Source organism: Peromyscus maniculatus, chromosome 5 (genome assembly GCF_049852395.1).
Source record: "Peromyscus maniculatus bairdii isolate BWxNUB_F1_BW_parent chromosome 5, HU_Pman_BW_mat_3.1, whole genome shotgun sequence".
Lineage (NCBI taxonomy): Eukaryota > Metazoa > Chordata > Mammalia > Rodentia > Cricetidae > Peromyscus > Peromyscus maniculatus.
The window spans coordinates 106,409,223-106,426,133 of NC_134856.1; the positions used below are offsets into that span (position 1 = coordinate 106,409,223).

Genomic DNA, 16,911 nt, shown 5'->3' on the forward strand with positions numbered 1-16,911 from the left:
AATTGAACTCAGGACTTCTGGAAGAGCAGTTGGTGCTCTTAACCTCTGAGCCATCTCTCCAGCCCCTATTTTTAATTTTTATTTATTTATTTTTTTGAAAGCAGACACACTTTATTTCTTAGGGCCCATTTCCAGTTGTGTAAAGCCAGGATTACTTATGAAAAAGAATTGTTTTAAGACAGAATCTCACTATGTATCCCAGTGGGTCTGGAACATTGTAAGGTCCTTGGTTTCATAGGAACCCGCCTGCAATTACCTCCTGAGTAATGATTTAAGTGCCCAGGCATGCAGTTGAAGGTAGTAAAGAGGTCTGATAATACCACGACAAACTGTAAAAGAGGAAGAAAGCCTGAAAGTACTTGCAACCACCACAAGCTGGAAGGAAACCTATTATCCAGACCATTCTGTACATAACAACTTATTCTTGCATTGAACTGAGATCATTCCCCAAGGGGGTGCACCATTCCCAGAGATACTGCAATACTGGGTTGATGCGTGGAGTGGACGGAGCAAGCTCCTATTCCAACTCCCAATTCCAAAAACCCGTTTAATATATTGTCCTCAGATAGAGGACGCATCAGATATTAAACTGATAAGAACAGATACTACACTTGATCTTAGCCAAAAGGCCGAGAAGCGATACCTGCCACACAACCGGCAGCCTTGCTCTGCGCCCTCCACCCACAAAGACGTCGTGGTGACCGCTCGCAACCCTCGCTCCCGGCTCTCCCCCGCGCCTCCTTCCGCGTCCCGTCCGCGTCCGCGTTCTCGGCACCTCACTCGCCCTCCCACATCCCACAGCTTCAGCCACAAACTCCACGACCCCGGCGCTCCCGGCATTCCCCCGCGTGGGCCAGCAGCGTCTGATTTGCATGCCCCGCCCCTAACGAGGGGCGTGGTGACCTTAAAATGAGCTTCCTCCGTCCGGGTCGCCTCCCCGCCGCGCTTAGGCGCACTCGGGGGCACTTCCCTTTTGGCCACCCTAGAGAAAAAAATCAGTCCTGGATTTTATATGAATAACAGGTAATTAACCAACTAATTAATCTAACCCAGTCCAGAAGGAATTCTGGATCCCCAGAAGCTGCAACCTTGACAGCTCCAAGGCACTGTCTCCAACCTCAGATCACCTTGCCAAGTCTGTTCCTGGACAGGGACACAGAACTAAATTTCCCTTTGTCCTTTTCTCCAGGCCTGTGAGAAAGTCTTGGGTTGATCTGGCTCCCCACAGCGTCCTGGACAGCAGCTCTGGTACACTTGCACTATTTCCAGCTTTGAGTAATGACAACTCTGTTATTTCTGTTCGCTGAGTCACCCTGGAATTTGATCTTAGCTCCCACCTTCCATTCTACCCATCAGCAGATCCTGTAGATCACTGGAGCCGGCTCTGCAGCCCTTATGCTTTATCTCTTTTGAAGCAGGGTTTCTTGTAGCCTAGACTGGTCTTGAGTTTATGATCATCCTGCTTCTGTCTCTTGAGGGCTGGGATTAACATTTCGTTCTGTAAGGGAGCATATGGTAGTGATCAAATGGATGAATTCATCATCCAGACTGTGCCTGCTGTAAAAAGTTAATTATAGATGGCCAAAAGGTTTTGGTTCTAATGTATTTGAAATTTCAGAGAAACAACTATTAACTCTATGTCTACTATGATTTTATACAAACCCAAACACTTTACAACCCTGAACAAGCAACAATGATAACATAATATAGAAAAAGGAGCTGAGAGGGAGGAGGAGAGGAATAGAGAGAAGGAAAGAAGAAAGGAACGAAGAGAGGAAGGGAAGAGAGGAAGGGAGGGACTTGAAGTTATTGATGGTTGGGAGTCACCGTGTGGGTGCTGGGACCCGAACACAGGTCCTCTGAGTGTTGAAAATGCTCCTAACTGCTGAGTTCCCATGCCCAACTTTTTATGTGAGTGCTGGGGACTTGAACTCAGGTCCTGTGCATTTGCAGCAAGCATTCTGACTCATGTTGGAGCCACCTCCCCAGCCCCTTAGCTGATGTTAACTCTTTTAAGTCTTAGTTTCATCATGTGTGGATCAGAGATAGTAATATTGTCATGGTGGTTGTTAGGATCACACTGAGAAAATTTCTAGGAAAAAACCCTGTGCTCACATTACTACATCCAGACCTCAGACACTGGTGACAAAGTGCACTGTCGTTTTAAATAACGCTAAGGAAGAAACACTCAAAGCAAGGCACATTCCCGTCTTATCACTTAACACAAGGCTTCTTAATCTTCTTCCACTATGATCCTTTTTTACCCAAGACATTTTTATGTGACCCTGGGCAAACAGGTATATAGAATGGGCATACAAACTACACACTGACAGCAAATCACAAAGAAATTTATTTTAAAGCAATTCTTTGTTTTATATATATATATATAAAACAAAGGTAAAAGTGACATAAGTGAAGATTCCCTAGCCAGGTATGGTGCCTTGCCTGGGGTTCCAGCTGCTCAGGAGGCTGAGGCAGGTATGTTATTACTTGATCCTAGTTCAAGGTCAGCACATCCTCCATATGATAATAATAATAATAATAATAATAATAATAATATTTTGTTACTCTTTTAGTTCATTTCTGCTGAGGAACTTTTCTACTCAGTCACCGGTGTCTGTGGCCTTTCCACACAGTGTCTCTTGGTTCTACCACACACTTCTTTCGGTGGATGCAGTATTTCTGAAGAGCTCTTTATTTCTTTCTTAGTTTGTTTTTGGCGTTGGGAATTGAGCTCAGGGCCTTGTATGTACTAAGCACATGTATGTACTAAGCACATGCTGTACCACTGACCCACTCTGAGCACCTGCATGTTGTTTGGGAACATTCTTCCCAGCCTCTGACACCTGCTCAGTGTGGCTGATGTTTACACAGATGCTGTGGCAGGTTCTTCCTCTTCCACTTGGCCAACTGTAATTGTAAGCAATCCTAATGTCCAAGGTGGTAAAACAAGAACATATTCATATGTTAGAAATGAAAGAATATGGCATATCAGCTCTGAGACACTGAAGGTGCAAATGCCAGTGGCTGAACCATATACAAAAGTAGAACTCTGACCCACAACTCATAGAAACCTGCCCAGGAACCCACCCTTGGTCTATAACAAACAGTCCAGGAAGCCAGCTTGCCAAGAGACTTCTCGGAAACTGGATTACCAAGTCTAGTACTTCATGAGGTCAAATAATGGCTTTTACAGCAGCTAGCAGCAAGTGGGCAGGACTTGAATAACTGACAGCTTCTCTAAATTTTAGCCCTTTTCCCCTTGGGACCAGCCCCCCGCCCCTGCAAAAAAAAGTAAGTACATTCATGTCTTAGAGTTTCTATTGCTGCCATGAAACACTATGACCAAAAAGCAAGTTGGGGAGGAAAGGCTTTATTTGATTTACACTTCCATGTCAATGTTCATCATCGAAGGAAGTCAAGACAGGAACTCAAACAGGGCAGGAACCTGGAGACCGGAGCTGATGCAGAGGCTATGGAGAAGTGTTGCTTACTGGCTTGTTCCCCAAGGCTTGCTCGGCCTGCTTTCTTATAGAACCCAGGACCACCAGCCCAGGGATGGCACCACCCATAATGGGCTGGTCCCTTCCCCATCAATCACTAATTAAGAAAATGCCTTGACTGGGCAGTGGTGGCACATGTCTTCAATCCCAGCTTTTGGGAGGCAGGTGGATCTCTGTGAATTTGAAGCCAGTCTGGTCTACAGAGCAAGTTCTAAGACAGCCAAGACTACACAGAGATACCCTGTCTTAAAAAACTAAAAAAGAAAAAAAGAAAGAGAGAGAGAGAGAGAGAGAGAGAGAGAGAGAGAGAGAGAGAGAGAGAGAGAAAGAAAGAAAGAAAGAAAGAAAGAAAGAAAGAAAGAAAGTGTCTTATAGGCTTGCCTACAACCCCATCTAATGGACGCATTTTCTTTTTTCTTTCATTTTGTGTTTTTTATTGTTATTTTGGTTTGGTTTGGTTTTTGGTTTCGGGGGACAGAGTTTCTCTGGATAACATCCCTGGCTCTTCTGGAACTTGCTTTGTAGACCAGGCTGACCTCCAGCTCACAGAGATCTACTTGATGGAGGCATTTTCTTAATTGAGGTTCCCTCCTCTTAGACGATGTTAGCTTGTGTCAAGTTGACATAAAACTAGCCATTAGCTTTCCCCATATCACGGGATGTTCCACGTCCAGTTAGCCAGGACAGCTTCCCACAACAGCAGCCTCCTCTCCCAGCACACTGAAGCCTCCTTTGCATCCCACTACACAGCGTTTCCTCTCCTCTGTCTTCCAGTCTCTGCCAATGGGAGTGACTGAGTTCTTTGCCACAACACACTGTGAATATAGAGCCTTGCTTTTCTCACTTGATTGGTCTTTATTTCCACAGTTTGTAGGATGAGCTGACATAAAACCTTTCATCTTTTCTCTTCTCTCTCTCTCTCTCTCTCTTTCTCTCTCTCTCTCTCTCTCTCTCTCTCTCTCTCTCTCTCTCTCTCTCTCTCTCTCTCTCTCTCTCTCTTTGAGGCAGGGTCTTACTATTTAGCTCTAGCTGTCCTGGAACTCTCATTGTATAGACTAGGCTGGCCTCAGACTCACAGAGAATCTGCTTGCCTCTGCCTCCCGAGTGTTAGAATTAAAGGTATGTACCAATATGTCTGGCCTTTTTTGTATCTTCTTAGGAACTAACTCTCCTAGCTATTTTAACAAATTTCTCTGGAGAATAGCTGCTTTGGCTATGACTTCACTTCGTGAACAGGACAGTTTTTCTGTTAACGGGAATAAATGATAGGAACAATGTGTTTCCACATTTATCTGCTCTTTTCTTCTTCCTTGTCTCTGTTTTGTTTTCTTTGAAGTTCTAGAGGCTACATCTGGCTCATCCACCGCCAAAGGGAGCCTGCTCCAAATCCTCTGCCCTGGCAGCGTCATCCTGTGTGAGGCAGAATGGTGTCCCCAACAGGAGCACTGTCTTCATTGCTGCTGCTGGCCGCCATTGCAGGTAGGAAACCATTACCAGGAGACATCATTGTTTCCTGGGAGAGTTGTAAAGGCCACCTCCCGTGGGTGGCCAGGGCCAGGCATTAAACACGATTTTGCTCAGATTCACTTGCTGCTGGACACGTGTCCTCAAGGGAAGGAAGGCACATCTGACCATGTGGGTCAGGGAGAAACTTCTGGCTCAGGTCTTCATAAAAGTTATGGAGAGATGCAATGGTAGCCATAAAAATACTGTGTGTTGGAGAGGTTGGGAGTTACCTTATCTCAGCTTCACCCCATCCTCTCTTGAGCTTCGTAAGAGGTGCTGTTTTGTTGTGTTCAGCTGTAGTAAATTAGTGTTTTCTCCATGTCTGAGATCTAGCTTTTCTCTAAAAAATAATAGACCAAAACTATTCATGTGATTTAAAAACTGGATTTGTGTTTGAGAAAATACCATCTCTGCTTCATGTGTTGCCTTTTTTAATTGGAAAAAGAACATACGTGGTATATCTAATTCTCATTACACTGGATGAAATAGTCTTTCCACAGAGCTGATGTTTGGCATTATGTTGCATTTACTCATTATTTACTCATTTATCGTGTGTGTGTGTGTGTGTGTGTGCGTGTGTGTGTGTGTGTGTGTGTGTGTGTGTGTGTGTGTGTGTGTTGTGGCATATGTGTGGAGGTCAGCATGTAGGGATCAGTTTTCTTCTGCTACCATGTGGGTCCAGGTCATGAGTCTTGGCAGCACATGTCTTTACCCACTGAGCAATCTTCCTGGCTCTGGAATTGTGTTATGAGACTACCAAGCTACCATCATGCTAACATTGCACTACTAAAACTCTACCCATTACAGTGATGTGGTGTACAGGTAGCTTAAAGGTGATTCCTATGTACGATAGAGCTATTTTCACACGGTCACTGTCAGAAACGATGTCTGACAGCCCTCTTGTGACTAGAACAACATTTATTAAAATAAATTCAACAGTAAGCCCTTACTATGAAGGAAATTCAGTGCTATTGAGGTTTGCTTTTATTATTTCGTCACAAAAACTAACAGACCACACTCCATGCTGTCCATGCCAATGCCTACTGTAGTGACTCTGTAGAAAGATTGATAATTCATTATTGAAAATCTGACTAAGACTAGTGGGATGTAAAACAAGGCGTACTGGTGAATGCCTTTAATCCCCATTCTTGGGAAGCAGAGGTAGATGGATCTCTGAGTTCCAGGTTAGCTAGGACTACACAGTGAGATCCATCTCAAAACAAACAAACAAACAAAAACTTGATTATAGAAATGTACTGAAGACAAGTGTTTTTCTCCTTAGACATTTTCCCTTCAGAAGATCTATCAGCGCCGGGCGGGGGTGGCGCACGCCTTTAATCCCAGCACTCGGGAGGCAGAGCCAGGCAGATCTCTGTGAGTTCGAGGCCAGCTTGGGCCACCAAGTGAGCTCCAGGAAAGGCGCAAAACTACGCAGAGAAACCCTGTCTCGAAAAACCAAAAAAAAAAAAAAAAAAAAAAAAAAAAAAAAAAAAAGATCAATCAGCAAATAGCCTGAGATAAAAAAAAAAAAATGTATTAACAACATCAACAAAACAAAGACACAGTACTTTTCTGTTCCTTCTGTAACTATTTTTTACACAAGGGCTATTGTAAATGACATAAAAAGGAGACAAGTAGAGAAGAGTGGAATTATAAATATGAAGAGTTGGAATGTATAGGTGAAAAGGTACATGACTAGTGAAAAGAATATATGTGGATAGAAAGGTAGAGGAATAGAGGGATGGGTGGATAGGAGAACAGCGGGAAGAGTGGATAAGAGAATAGAGATGAGTGGATAAGAGAATAGAGGAATGGGTGGATAAGAGAATAGAGGGATGGGTGGATAAGTGAATAGAGGGATGGGTGGATAAGAGAATAGAGAAATGGGTGGATAAGAGAATAGAGGGATGGGTGGATAAGAGAATAGAGGGATGGGTGGATAAGAGAATAGAGAAATGGGTGGATAAGAGAATAGAGGGATGAGTGGACAAGTGAGTGCGTGGGTGGATGAATGAGTGAAGAATGGATGAACTGGTGGAAAGACAGGTGACTGTGTGGATGAGAAGTGTGATGGATGGATGCATAGTGCAGTGGACCCTTCAATAGGGAGTGTTGATGGCTGGCTGCATAGCCAGGGATGGAGGAGCCTCTGGTTTTCTCGAACGGCTTCCCTGGGATGTACATATATACATATGTGTGCATGTATGTATAATAATATACATTACACACACATGTGTGTATGTATGCATTATATATATATATATATATATATATATATATATATATATATATATTACATTTTTAGTACAAAACAATAGGATTTAGGCCAGCAAGATGGCTGAGCAGGTTGAGGGGGAACTTGCTATCAAACCCAATAACCTAGGAAGTTCATTCCCTTCATTCCCTGAGACCTACATGGTAGAAGAGAGCCAACTCTCATAGGTTGTCTTCTGACCTTCATGGTACATGTGTGTGTGCACGCACACACACAAAGAAATAGAAATCATTTTTAAAAAGGCTTCATTGTGACATTTCACAAACATATATCATTGTTGTAGCCCAGTTTCCTCTCCCATCCCTCCTCCCTCCAAACTGTGCTTTTCCTTTCATATGGTATGTTCACATGTATATACATGTAAATGTAGGGAAAGCAGGGCGGGCTGTGGTAATTCCCTGCGTTATCCCCTCCTGCCCCTCCTTTCAGAATCTTCCTCTTCCTGCAGTTTCCTTTCTGCTTTCATGGCATGAGTGTGTGCATATATGTCCTATATCTTCAAATCTAGATTCTGCATATGGACTTCAGTTCTGTTTAGTATCTTAAGGCCAGGTCCCATGTAGTTCGCCTAGGCTGGCCTCCAGCTCTCATGGATGAACTTGAACTCTTGAACCTCCTGTCTCTACCTCCAAAGTGTGTGTGGGGGGTTACTGGTGTACTATACAGCTTGGATATTTTCTCCAATATTTATTGGCCATTTGTGTTTCTTCTTTTGAAGTTTGTCTGCTTACCAATTTGGCTTTTGGCATCTCTCTGGTCTTCAGGTGGCAGGGGCCAGCAGTGCAGCGAGGGGAGGACTTATTCCAACGCCATCATCTCGCCTAACCTGGAAACTATCAGAATCATGCGGGCATCTCAAACCTTCTCGGTGGGAGACTGCACCGCAGCTTGCTGTGACCTGCCCAGCTGCGACCTGGCCTGGTGGTTTGAGGGCAGCTGCTACCTGGTGAACTGCGTGCACCAGGAGAACTGTGAGCCCAGGACCACAGGCCCCATCCGGTCTTACCTCACTTTCGTGCGCAGACCTGTCCAGAAGCCCGAGCAGCTGCTGGACTACGGAGACATGATGCTGGCCAGGGGTTCCCCCTCTGGTGCTTGGGGAGACTCCCTTGAGGACCTCAGGAAGGACTTGCCCTTTCTAGGCAAAGATGGGGGACCGGAGGAGACTGCCGAGTACTCCGATGACTACAAGGAACTGGAGCAGGGCCTCCTGCAGCCCTCCAACCAACAGGACCCCAGAGGCGGCGCTGAGTACCCCGACTGGAGCCTGCTGCCCGGCAGTGAGGGAGGTTTCAATGTCTCAGCTGCGGAAGACAGCTCAGCTGCTTCCACAGAGAAGCTGAAGGACCCCACACCCCAGCCACTGGACCAGCAGCAGCTGGGGGCCCTGAATGAGTCCACTTGGTCCCCTACCCCCGGGCACTCAGCAGAAAGCAGTGTGTGGCCCCCCTCTGGGACCGTATTACCTGCAGGAGAGGGGATGGAGAGAGAGACTTTACAGCTCCAAGAACAACCCAGCAATAGCTCTGGAAAAGAGGTGGGTGTGCTGGAGACATGCTTGCAGTCGAAAGATTTCCTGTGTCCCGTCTGACCCACAGTCGGGGGGGACAAATCTTTCTCACCTGCAGTCCCACAAACACTTAAAAATAATCACTCGGAGGCTTAATATTAATTACAAACTCTATGGCCCACGGAAGGCTTCTTGCTAGCTAGCTCTTACAACTTAACCCATTTCTATTTATCTATAAGTTGCCACGTGACCATGGCATAACCCGTCTGCTGGCATCTGGCTGCTCCTTAGGCAGTGGCTGGCATCTCTGTCTTTCTCTTTCCTGTCTCTCTCCTTGGATTTCCCGCCTGCCTCTAAGCTACCTTGCCATAGGCCAAAGCAGCTTATTTATTAACCAATGGGAACAACATGTATTCACAGCATACAGAAAGACATCCCACAGCACATGCTTAGGTGGGCAGGCAAAGTAGCACATGGCAAAGCTCTGCCAGAGTCTTCAGGCTAGAGGAACAGGAAGATGGATGTCAGAGCCCAACGGGAAACAGAACAGCGTTCTTTTGCCGAGCTCCCCTTAGCAGGCAGTCTGAAAAGAACACAGAGCTGAGGAACCTGAGGAGGTTTCTCCTAAGGACACTGACTCAGGTTGATGCCTGAGGATGAATGTCTTCCACAGCCTAACCAGTAACATAATAGCGTTCTTTGCCATGCTTCCCTAAGTAGAAAGTTTGAAAAGAACACAGAGCTTCCCCTTCCCAGGTCATCTACCCAAGAGCCCTTGTTGCTGGAGGGCTTCTCTCCAGGCTCCACCAAGCCCTGCAGTACCACAATCCACGTATAAAATAATCACTCAGACGCTTATATTTTTTATAAACTGTATGGCCGTGGCAGGCTTCTTGCTAACTGTTCTTATATCTTAAATTAACCCGTTTCTATAAATCTATACCTTGCCACGTGGCTGGTGGCTTACCGGCATCTTTACATGCTGCTTGTCCTGGCAGTGGCTGCAGTGTCTCTCCCCCTTCTTCCTGTTTCCCCAATTCTCCTCTCTCCTTGTCCCGCCTATACTTCCTGCCTGGTCACTGGCCATCAGTGTTTTATTTATATAGAACGGTATCCACAGCAAGCCCTTCTCCCTAGAGATCCTCTATGGCTAATTAATGTTAACGAAGACTTCATGGAAGGCCCTGGAACCAGCCTGTATGGACACACACACACAGAGGCTTTGAAAATTTCCCGTAGTAGACAGATGTCAAGTTTTTCTGTACCACAGTCAGCCCAACCAGTTAGTTAGGTGGCTAGAAGGGGTACCAGAGATAGGTGAAGCTGATGGGTAGGAAGAACCACAGACCTTTCCATGAAAAACCCTGGTGGTAAAAGAACGAGGGTCTCATTCCCAAGTAGTCTCAACTACCCAGGAGGTGGAGGCAGGAGGACCATGAGTGGAGGTCAAGGCCATCCTTAACATGTTCTGAGATCCAACTCAAAAAAGAAAGAAAGAAACACTAATAGGGTATGACTCAGTGGTAGAACATTTGTCCCCGGGACCCTGGAATGAATCTCCAACCCTTTAAACAGTGTGCAGGGAGGGGGCACTGGAGGGGAAAGAATCACGGGGGAGACTAGAGACAGCAAAAGTAGGGAGAAGGCCTGAGTGGTACTGGAAGGAAATCCTGTGAGGGCAGAACGCCGGAGAACCCAGAGATCGCTCGGACTTGAAGAGAATGTAAGAATCCGGGAGCTTAGCAATGATCTGAAGGCAGTCAGAAAGAAGTGAATGGAGGGCACCGGGGAATTTCAGAAGTCCTGTTTTTATTTTATTTAGCTAATTATTTGCAGGCAGGGTCTCTGGCTGTGAGCTCACAGAGATTTGCCTGCCTCTGCCTCCTGAGCACTGGGATCCCGGGGCTCTCCTGGTTTATGCTGGTTTTAGCTACAACTCAGGGCCTTGACCATGCTAGGTGAGCTTTCTCTCAACCGAGATACCTCCTTGACTCCTTTAAGAATTTTAAAAAGGAAAATAGTATGTAAGATTCTTGACACACTGGGAAAAAGGACTTCCAGCTTCTGTGGCATGCTTTGGGGGAGAATGAGATACAGGCAGGAGTACAGGAGAAGGCCAGAGAGAAACTTGGCTTGAAGCATTTGGTTTGGGGTGCCATTTTCAAAGCCCCAATAATACATGCAAAAGAATGAGTTGTAGCTTTCTTATTTTATACTTTATATAAAAAAGAACTAAAAATGTGCTAAAGACCTGAACGATAAGAGTTAAAACAATACTAAACCTTAGTAACTAGGTTTAGATAATTATTTTTGTATAGGGCATCAAAATTTGGCAAAAATGATGTTATGCATCTTTAATCTCAGAATTCAGAAGGCAGAGGCAGGAGGATCTCTGTGAGTTCCAGACCAGCCTAGTCTACATTGTGAGTTTCAGGACAGCCAGAGCTACTTAGAGAATCTTGTCTCAAAACAAACAACTTAGTAAAAATTTAAAAAAGAATAAATTGACTTCATCAGAATTAAATACTTTTGCATCCCAAATAACAACATCAGGAAAGAGAAGACAACCTATAGAATAGAGTAAAATATTTGCAAATCATTTATCATAACATTATATGCAGAAATGCAAATAAATCTTACAGCTCAATAACAAGGAAACAACCTGATTTAAAAATTGGTAAGGACGAGTGGTGGTACGTGCCTGTAATCTCAGCACTCAGGATAAATAAAGCAAGTAAAAGAAGTTGAATCCAAAACGTAATGCTATTAGGATGGCTAGAATAAAATACAAAAAAAATAAAACCAGGACTGGGTGGAGAGTAGTCCAAGGTCTATAGGCCTGAGTAGTGCAGCAGCAGCAGCAGCAACAAAGCCCAACTAGGGAAGTGTCAGTCGGAGGAGACGGTGCAGTGCTTGTACATGGCCGGTGTAGTGCACAGCGATGCAGATGCCCGGGAAATCTGGCTTGCTGTTCTGAGCGCTAAAACAGTAATCCACGGCATCGCCCCAGCACGTGACCCAGCAGTCACACTTCCAGTGTGCACTTCAGAGGAATAAACACATCCCTCCATGCAAAGACTGTAGCAAGGCAGCGTTATTCATGCCACAGCGCCACTGAACAGAGTGTCTATAGAAAACCAGTCAAGACCAGACTTGTAGAGGATGAGGGGCATGTCAGCCCTTCCTTCCTCTCACCCTCTGCCTTCCTCCTTGCCTCTTCTTTCTCCTTTCTTCTCTTCCTTCTCTTCTGTTTATCCTCCCCCCCCTTCCCCACTCTCATTTTCTCTTTCGTTGGGACAAGGTCTTGCTATGTAGCCGAAGTTCACCTCAAAAGCAGCAATCCTCCTGCCTCAGCTTGTTGAGTGCGCTCTTTAGGAGCCTGCACCACGACGGAGCTCTGTCTTCTTGTATGTAATGAAGGCACTGATTCTGTTCATGAGGGCTCTCACCCCGACATCCTGACCACCTACTCTGCCTCCCCGTCACCTAAAAACCATCCCGTGGGGGTTAGGATTTCAGTGCATGAATTTGGAGAGGGTGGGCCCAAATAACCCATTGCCCATATTTGTGTTGTCCAACCCAAAGGAACATTTTTCATCACGACATATACCCTTGTTAACTTACCCCGCAGGTTCTAATGCCTTCCCCTAGTCCGCCCTCTGCCAGCCTGGAGTCCAGCCCAGCCACGGTGGAGAAAAGCTCCATTCTTACGGTCGCCCCACGGAGCACAGGACGCAGCCCCCCAACGTTTCCCACCACTACAGTTCTCCCTGGGCTGACCCCACCTGCGAGGCCTGTGTCACCGACTTCTTCTCCCAGGACAGGTAACGTTTGAAAACGACAGTTAGAAGACATTCACCGCAGAGGCGGACTCCAGCGGTGACAGTGTTTAAGGTTTACTGCTCCCTTCGGGCCCCCGTCTAGAGACAGACACTTAGCAGAGACAGACACTTAGCAGACGCTGTGCTCTGCACCCAGAGTAAAAGATGAAGGGCATTCTGTCTTTTCCCTCTGTGGATCTGGAAGGTACGAGGGGAGACTGACAGATGGATAGATGGCCCCGGCAAGCTACGGAAAATGCTGTCAGAGGGTGCTGGCCGCAGAGGAGGGTTACTTGACCTACCAGGAGAGCCAGGAAGCCATTCTGGAGGAGGGCCTGGCAGGGTAGGGGGAGCCAGGTCACATGGGGTTGACCTGTTCTCTAGGGGGGAGCAACACATGTTCTAATAGGAGTGCGTGTTGTGTATTTCTGGTTAATGAACTTCCAGCAAGAAAACAAGGCAGCTGTGATATTTGAGGGTGACTTCGATGGAGAGATAGGGAACTGCAGGAAGCCTGTCCTGGTGCTGGGAGCAGGAGAACCATGGTGGGCCTGTAGCACCAAAGACTTCTCTTCCTGGGAAATCACTAGCCTTGAGAGTGTTGCTCTCTGAATCTCAACACCACGAGTGATCTCTTCCATCGTGTGTGGAAGAGAAGACACGACTCACACAACATTTTGGAAGAACCAGAAGGAGATCAGTTGGCTGGAACTAGTTTTGTGGTTGGAGAGGACAAGATAGGAGTCGAGGATGGGAAGGATTACTTAGATTAGGTTCACCGAGGTGGGAAGACCGTAACTGTGTGGGCAGCGCCTTTCCGTGGGGTAGGGACTGGATGTCATAAAAAGGAAAAAGTGAGCTGAGTACCAGGGTTCATCTCCCTCTGCTTCCTGATTGGGGACACAATGAGATTAGCTGCCTCCCACTCCTACAGCCTTGTCCCCGCTGCCTTGATGGACGCAACCCTCATGCTGGGAGCCAAAACAAACATTTTCTTCCTCAAGTCGCTTCTGTCAGAGTTTTTGTTACAGCAACAAGAAAATTAAATAAAAACTAATATAAAATAAGGGCTGTTGTCCAGAAAGTGAGTGGGGGCTTAATGCTTCCAATGTCAACTGGAATATGAGGGTGGCTGTAGCTACAGCCCGGTTCAAAGCTTGAACTGCTTGGCCAGGCGGTGGTGGTGCATGCCTTTAATCCCAGCACTTGGGAGGCAGAGCCAGGCGGATCTCTGTGAGTTCGAGGCCAGCCTGGGCTACCAAGTGAGTCCCAGGAAAGGCACAAAGCTACACAGAGAAACCCTGTCTCGAAAAAAACAAAAAAATAAATAAATAAATAAATAAATAAATAAAATAGATAAAAATAAAAATAAAAATATTGAACTGCTTGAGTGTGGAGGTGCAAGTCTGTCACCCCAGCACTTGGGAAACGGAGGCAGGCAGATCAGGAGTTCAAGATCATCCCTGGCTACATAGAGAGTAAGAGAGCAGCCTGGGCTATATACGATTCTGTCTCAAATAATAATAATAATAATAATAATAATAATAATAATAACAACAACAACAACAACAACAACAACACTCCTAACGTAAAGGTTCAGTTACCTTTGAGACCTGCCTGGTAGCCCAGGTGCCCCCTGGACCAGTGCTGCTCAGTTTTGATTCCCTGATGCTTCTTACCCTTCACTCTTACTGACTTTGACCCTGAACTTGAGTGAGGAGGGGACTGAGGTGAAAGAGAAGCTGTGTGAGGAAGAGAAGCTGCCCTGGGATGGGCTCCCTGGGTGCTAATGGGGATATGGGAATATTGGGGTGTCTTTGAGAATGGCAGAGCCTTTCTCAGCTCTTGGTAAGCTTGGTTTTGTGGGCTAAGGTCCCAGAAAACTCAACTCACATAGTTTATTCTGACCCAATTATGAATGGCGGTGAAACTAGTGCCCAGTTGAGACAAGCCACAGTAGGGCGATGTGGACGCCATGGAGGCTGGGCAGTAAATGAGCTTTGCTGCATTAGCAGGTAAGTGCTTTTGATGAGAGGTAATGTCCCTGCTGCTGGAGTTCAATTACCTCTTCATACTGAGCTTGCCTGGATTTCCTATTGGAAAGGCGCCAAGAGCAAAGCCATTAGCGGCCATTTATGAGGGGCTCCCGGATCTGAGCAGCATGGCTAATGATACCGAGTCACTTAGAAGCACTCTTGACCTAGTTGTGAGTAAGGACCGCTCACCAGGGAGTCAAGAAAAGCTGGTGGCCCCAGAGAAAACAAACTCAATCGGTAGTCCTCCACCTGTTGGTAAACTGCCACCCAACACATTGCTCATTCTGAATGATTATTTTCTTCACAGTGTCAACTCATGCAGGAAGTTTTAAACTTGCAAAGTCTAGCTTGCAGCATAATAGAGGGCACCATGGTGCCTGGGCTGGGGTGCCTTAGATAAAACTTTATGAAGGATGATCACGCTAAGAGCAGGTATATTATCGAGACATTGTATTACATAATGGCATGCACGATTTCTAATTAACTTTTAGTAAAGGCGCTTGCAGTGTCTGCTGGAGATAACCTTGTGATAACCTTACCGGACAGTGAAGCAGAACTGAAGGCCTCTGTTGAGCCAGCGCCCCCTGCAGGTAAGAGTTTGACATTTTTTGGCTGGCAGAGCTGGGGTGTTCTCTCCCAGGTCTCCACAGATCATAGGCCTGATGCATTCTTCCCACAACATTCCAAGTAGGAGATGGCCAACATTTACTGAAATAGCAGAAATGCAGTAGGTATCTAGGAAGTTCAGTATAGTGCATAATCTTTGACTGGTCAGATTGGAAGATCACAATATGATATCAGAGAGGTGGGGTTGCCAGATGCAAGGCCTTGATCTGTGACATCCCACAGAGGCCAGGGAGATTCCACTGAGGAGAGGGAGTGGCATGCAGTGGGAGGCTTGCTTGCTGATGCTGTAGTATTAGAGACACAGCTGAGCAGTTCTCAGAATATTCCAGATCAGCTGCTCAAAAAAAGACCAGGGGCCAGGGAGGTGCCGTGGACAAGTACCTGCCATACAAGCATGGGAACCCATGTCAGATCCCTAGAACTGATGGAAAACTGGATGTGGTAGCATGTCTATCATCCCAGCACTCCTGTGGCAAGATGGGAGGCAGAGCGAGGCTAACTAGCCTAGCCTGTACAGTGGTGAATGACAGGTGATCCCATCTCAAACAAGTTGCAAGTAGAGGATCAACACTTGAAGCTGTCTTCTGACCTCTACACGCACTCCTACACACACACACACACACACACACACACACACACACACTGCTGCACACACACACATACACACACACACACTCCTACACACACACACACACACACACACACACACACGGTACACACACACAGTACACACATATCACACATGTACATACACACACATACATGCACACATAAACACACATAAAATACACACAGATAGATTTAAATATCATGCCAAGTTGACAGTGCTTACCTTCTCCTTACCCGGTGCCCCGCTATTTCCAAGCATTTGAAACATTCCTACAGCCTATCAGTGCACTCTTCCTTAATTAGATCATCCTTAAAGTGTTTGGTTCTCACTCAGGTCACGTGGGTCAAAGTTTCCTAAACAGAGATGGTCTCCCCTGTCATTTGCCTCTCAGTCCCTTGAGCTGAGCTGAGCTACTCCATTGCTATCTAAAGGCTGCAGACAGCTTTAGTTCAAGATAGAGAGGTTCAAGTAACTTTGTGTCTTAAACCAACCCCCATCCAGATCAAATGAGTTGAAATCTATGTACTTTTCATCAAAAGGAGAAAAGATACAGTGGATTCAAGAGTTGAAGTGTATGTAGGGGTGGGTGTGGGTTTGCACGCCTTTAATCTGAGCACCAGGGAAGCAGAGAAACTCAGATTTCTGTGAGTTGGAAAACACCTTGGTCTTGGTCTACATAGTGAATTTCAGGCCAGCCAGAGTTACAGTGTGAGAGCTTGTCTTATTGATTAGAAAAAAAAGGAGCCGGGCGGTGGTGGCACACGCCTTTAATCCAGCACTCGGGAGGCAGAGCCAGGCAGATCTCTGTGAGTTCGAGGCCAGCCTGGGCTACCAAGTGAGCTCCAGGAAAGGCACAAAGCTACGCAGAGAAACCCTGTCTTGAAAAAAAACAACAAAAAAAAAAAACAAAAAAAAAAAAAAGAAAAAAAAAAGGAATTCTATGGATAATCAGGTGTTGGAAACAGCCTAGAAGGAATGTTTTCAAACATTAACAGTGAAATTGGGGAGGTTTAATTTTTAGAC

The 16,911-nt window shown here is 46.0% G+C and overlaps 1 protein-coding gene and 1 non-coding gene across 5 annotated transcripts in view; one reads left to right on the top strand and one right to left on the bottom strand.

Annotated features, from left to right (window-relative positions):
• Nucleotides 1-16,911, top strand: part of Kiaa0319 (KIAA0319 ortholog) — a 69,057-nt gene that overhangs the window by 19,932 nt on the left and 32,214 nt on the right. For 3 of the 4 annotated variants that reach the window (XM_076573075.1, XM_076573076.1, XM_076573077.1), the window contains exons 2-5: nucleotides 4,840-4,982; nucleotides 8,049-8,821; nucleotides 12,426-12,618; nucleotides 15,143-15,241. In XM_076573075.1, the coding sequence (XP_076429190.1) occupies nucleotides 4,928-4,982; nucleotides 8,049-8,821; nucleotides 12,426-12,618; nucleotides 15,143-15,241 (1,120 nt within the window). In that variant the 5' untranslated portion in view covers nucleotides 4,840-4,927. The remainder of the gene's footprint in view (nucleotides 1-4,839; nucleotides 4,983-8,048; nucleotides 8,822-12,425; nucleotides 12,619-15,142; nucleotides 15,242-16,911) is intronic. The other variant, XM_076573078.1, reaches the window with a different exon arrangement.
• LOC121829925 (U2 spliceosomal RNA) lies at nucleotides 451-641 on the bottom strand. Its single transcript, XR_006072975.2, has one exon. It is a non-coding gene; the product is annotated as a U2 spliceosomal RNA (small nuclear RNA).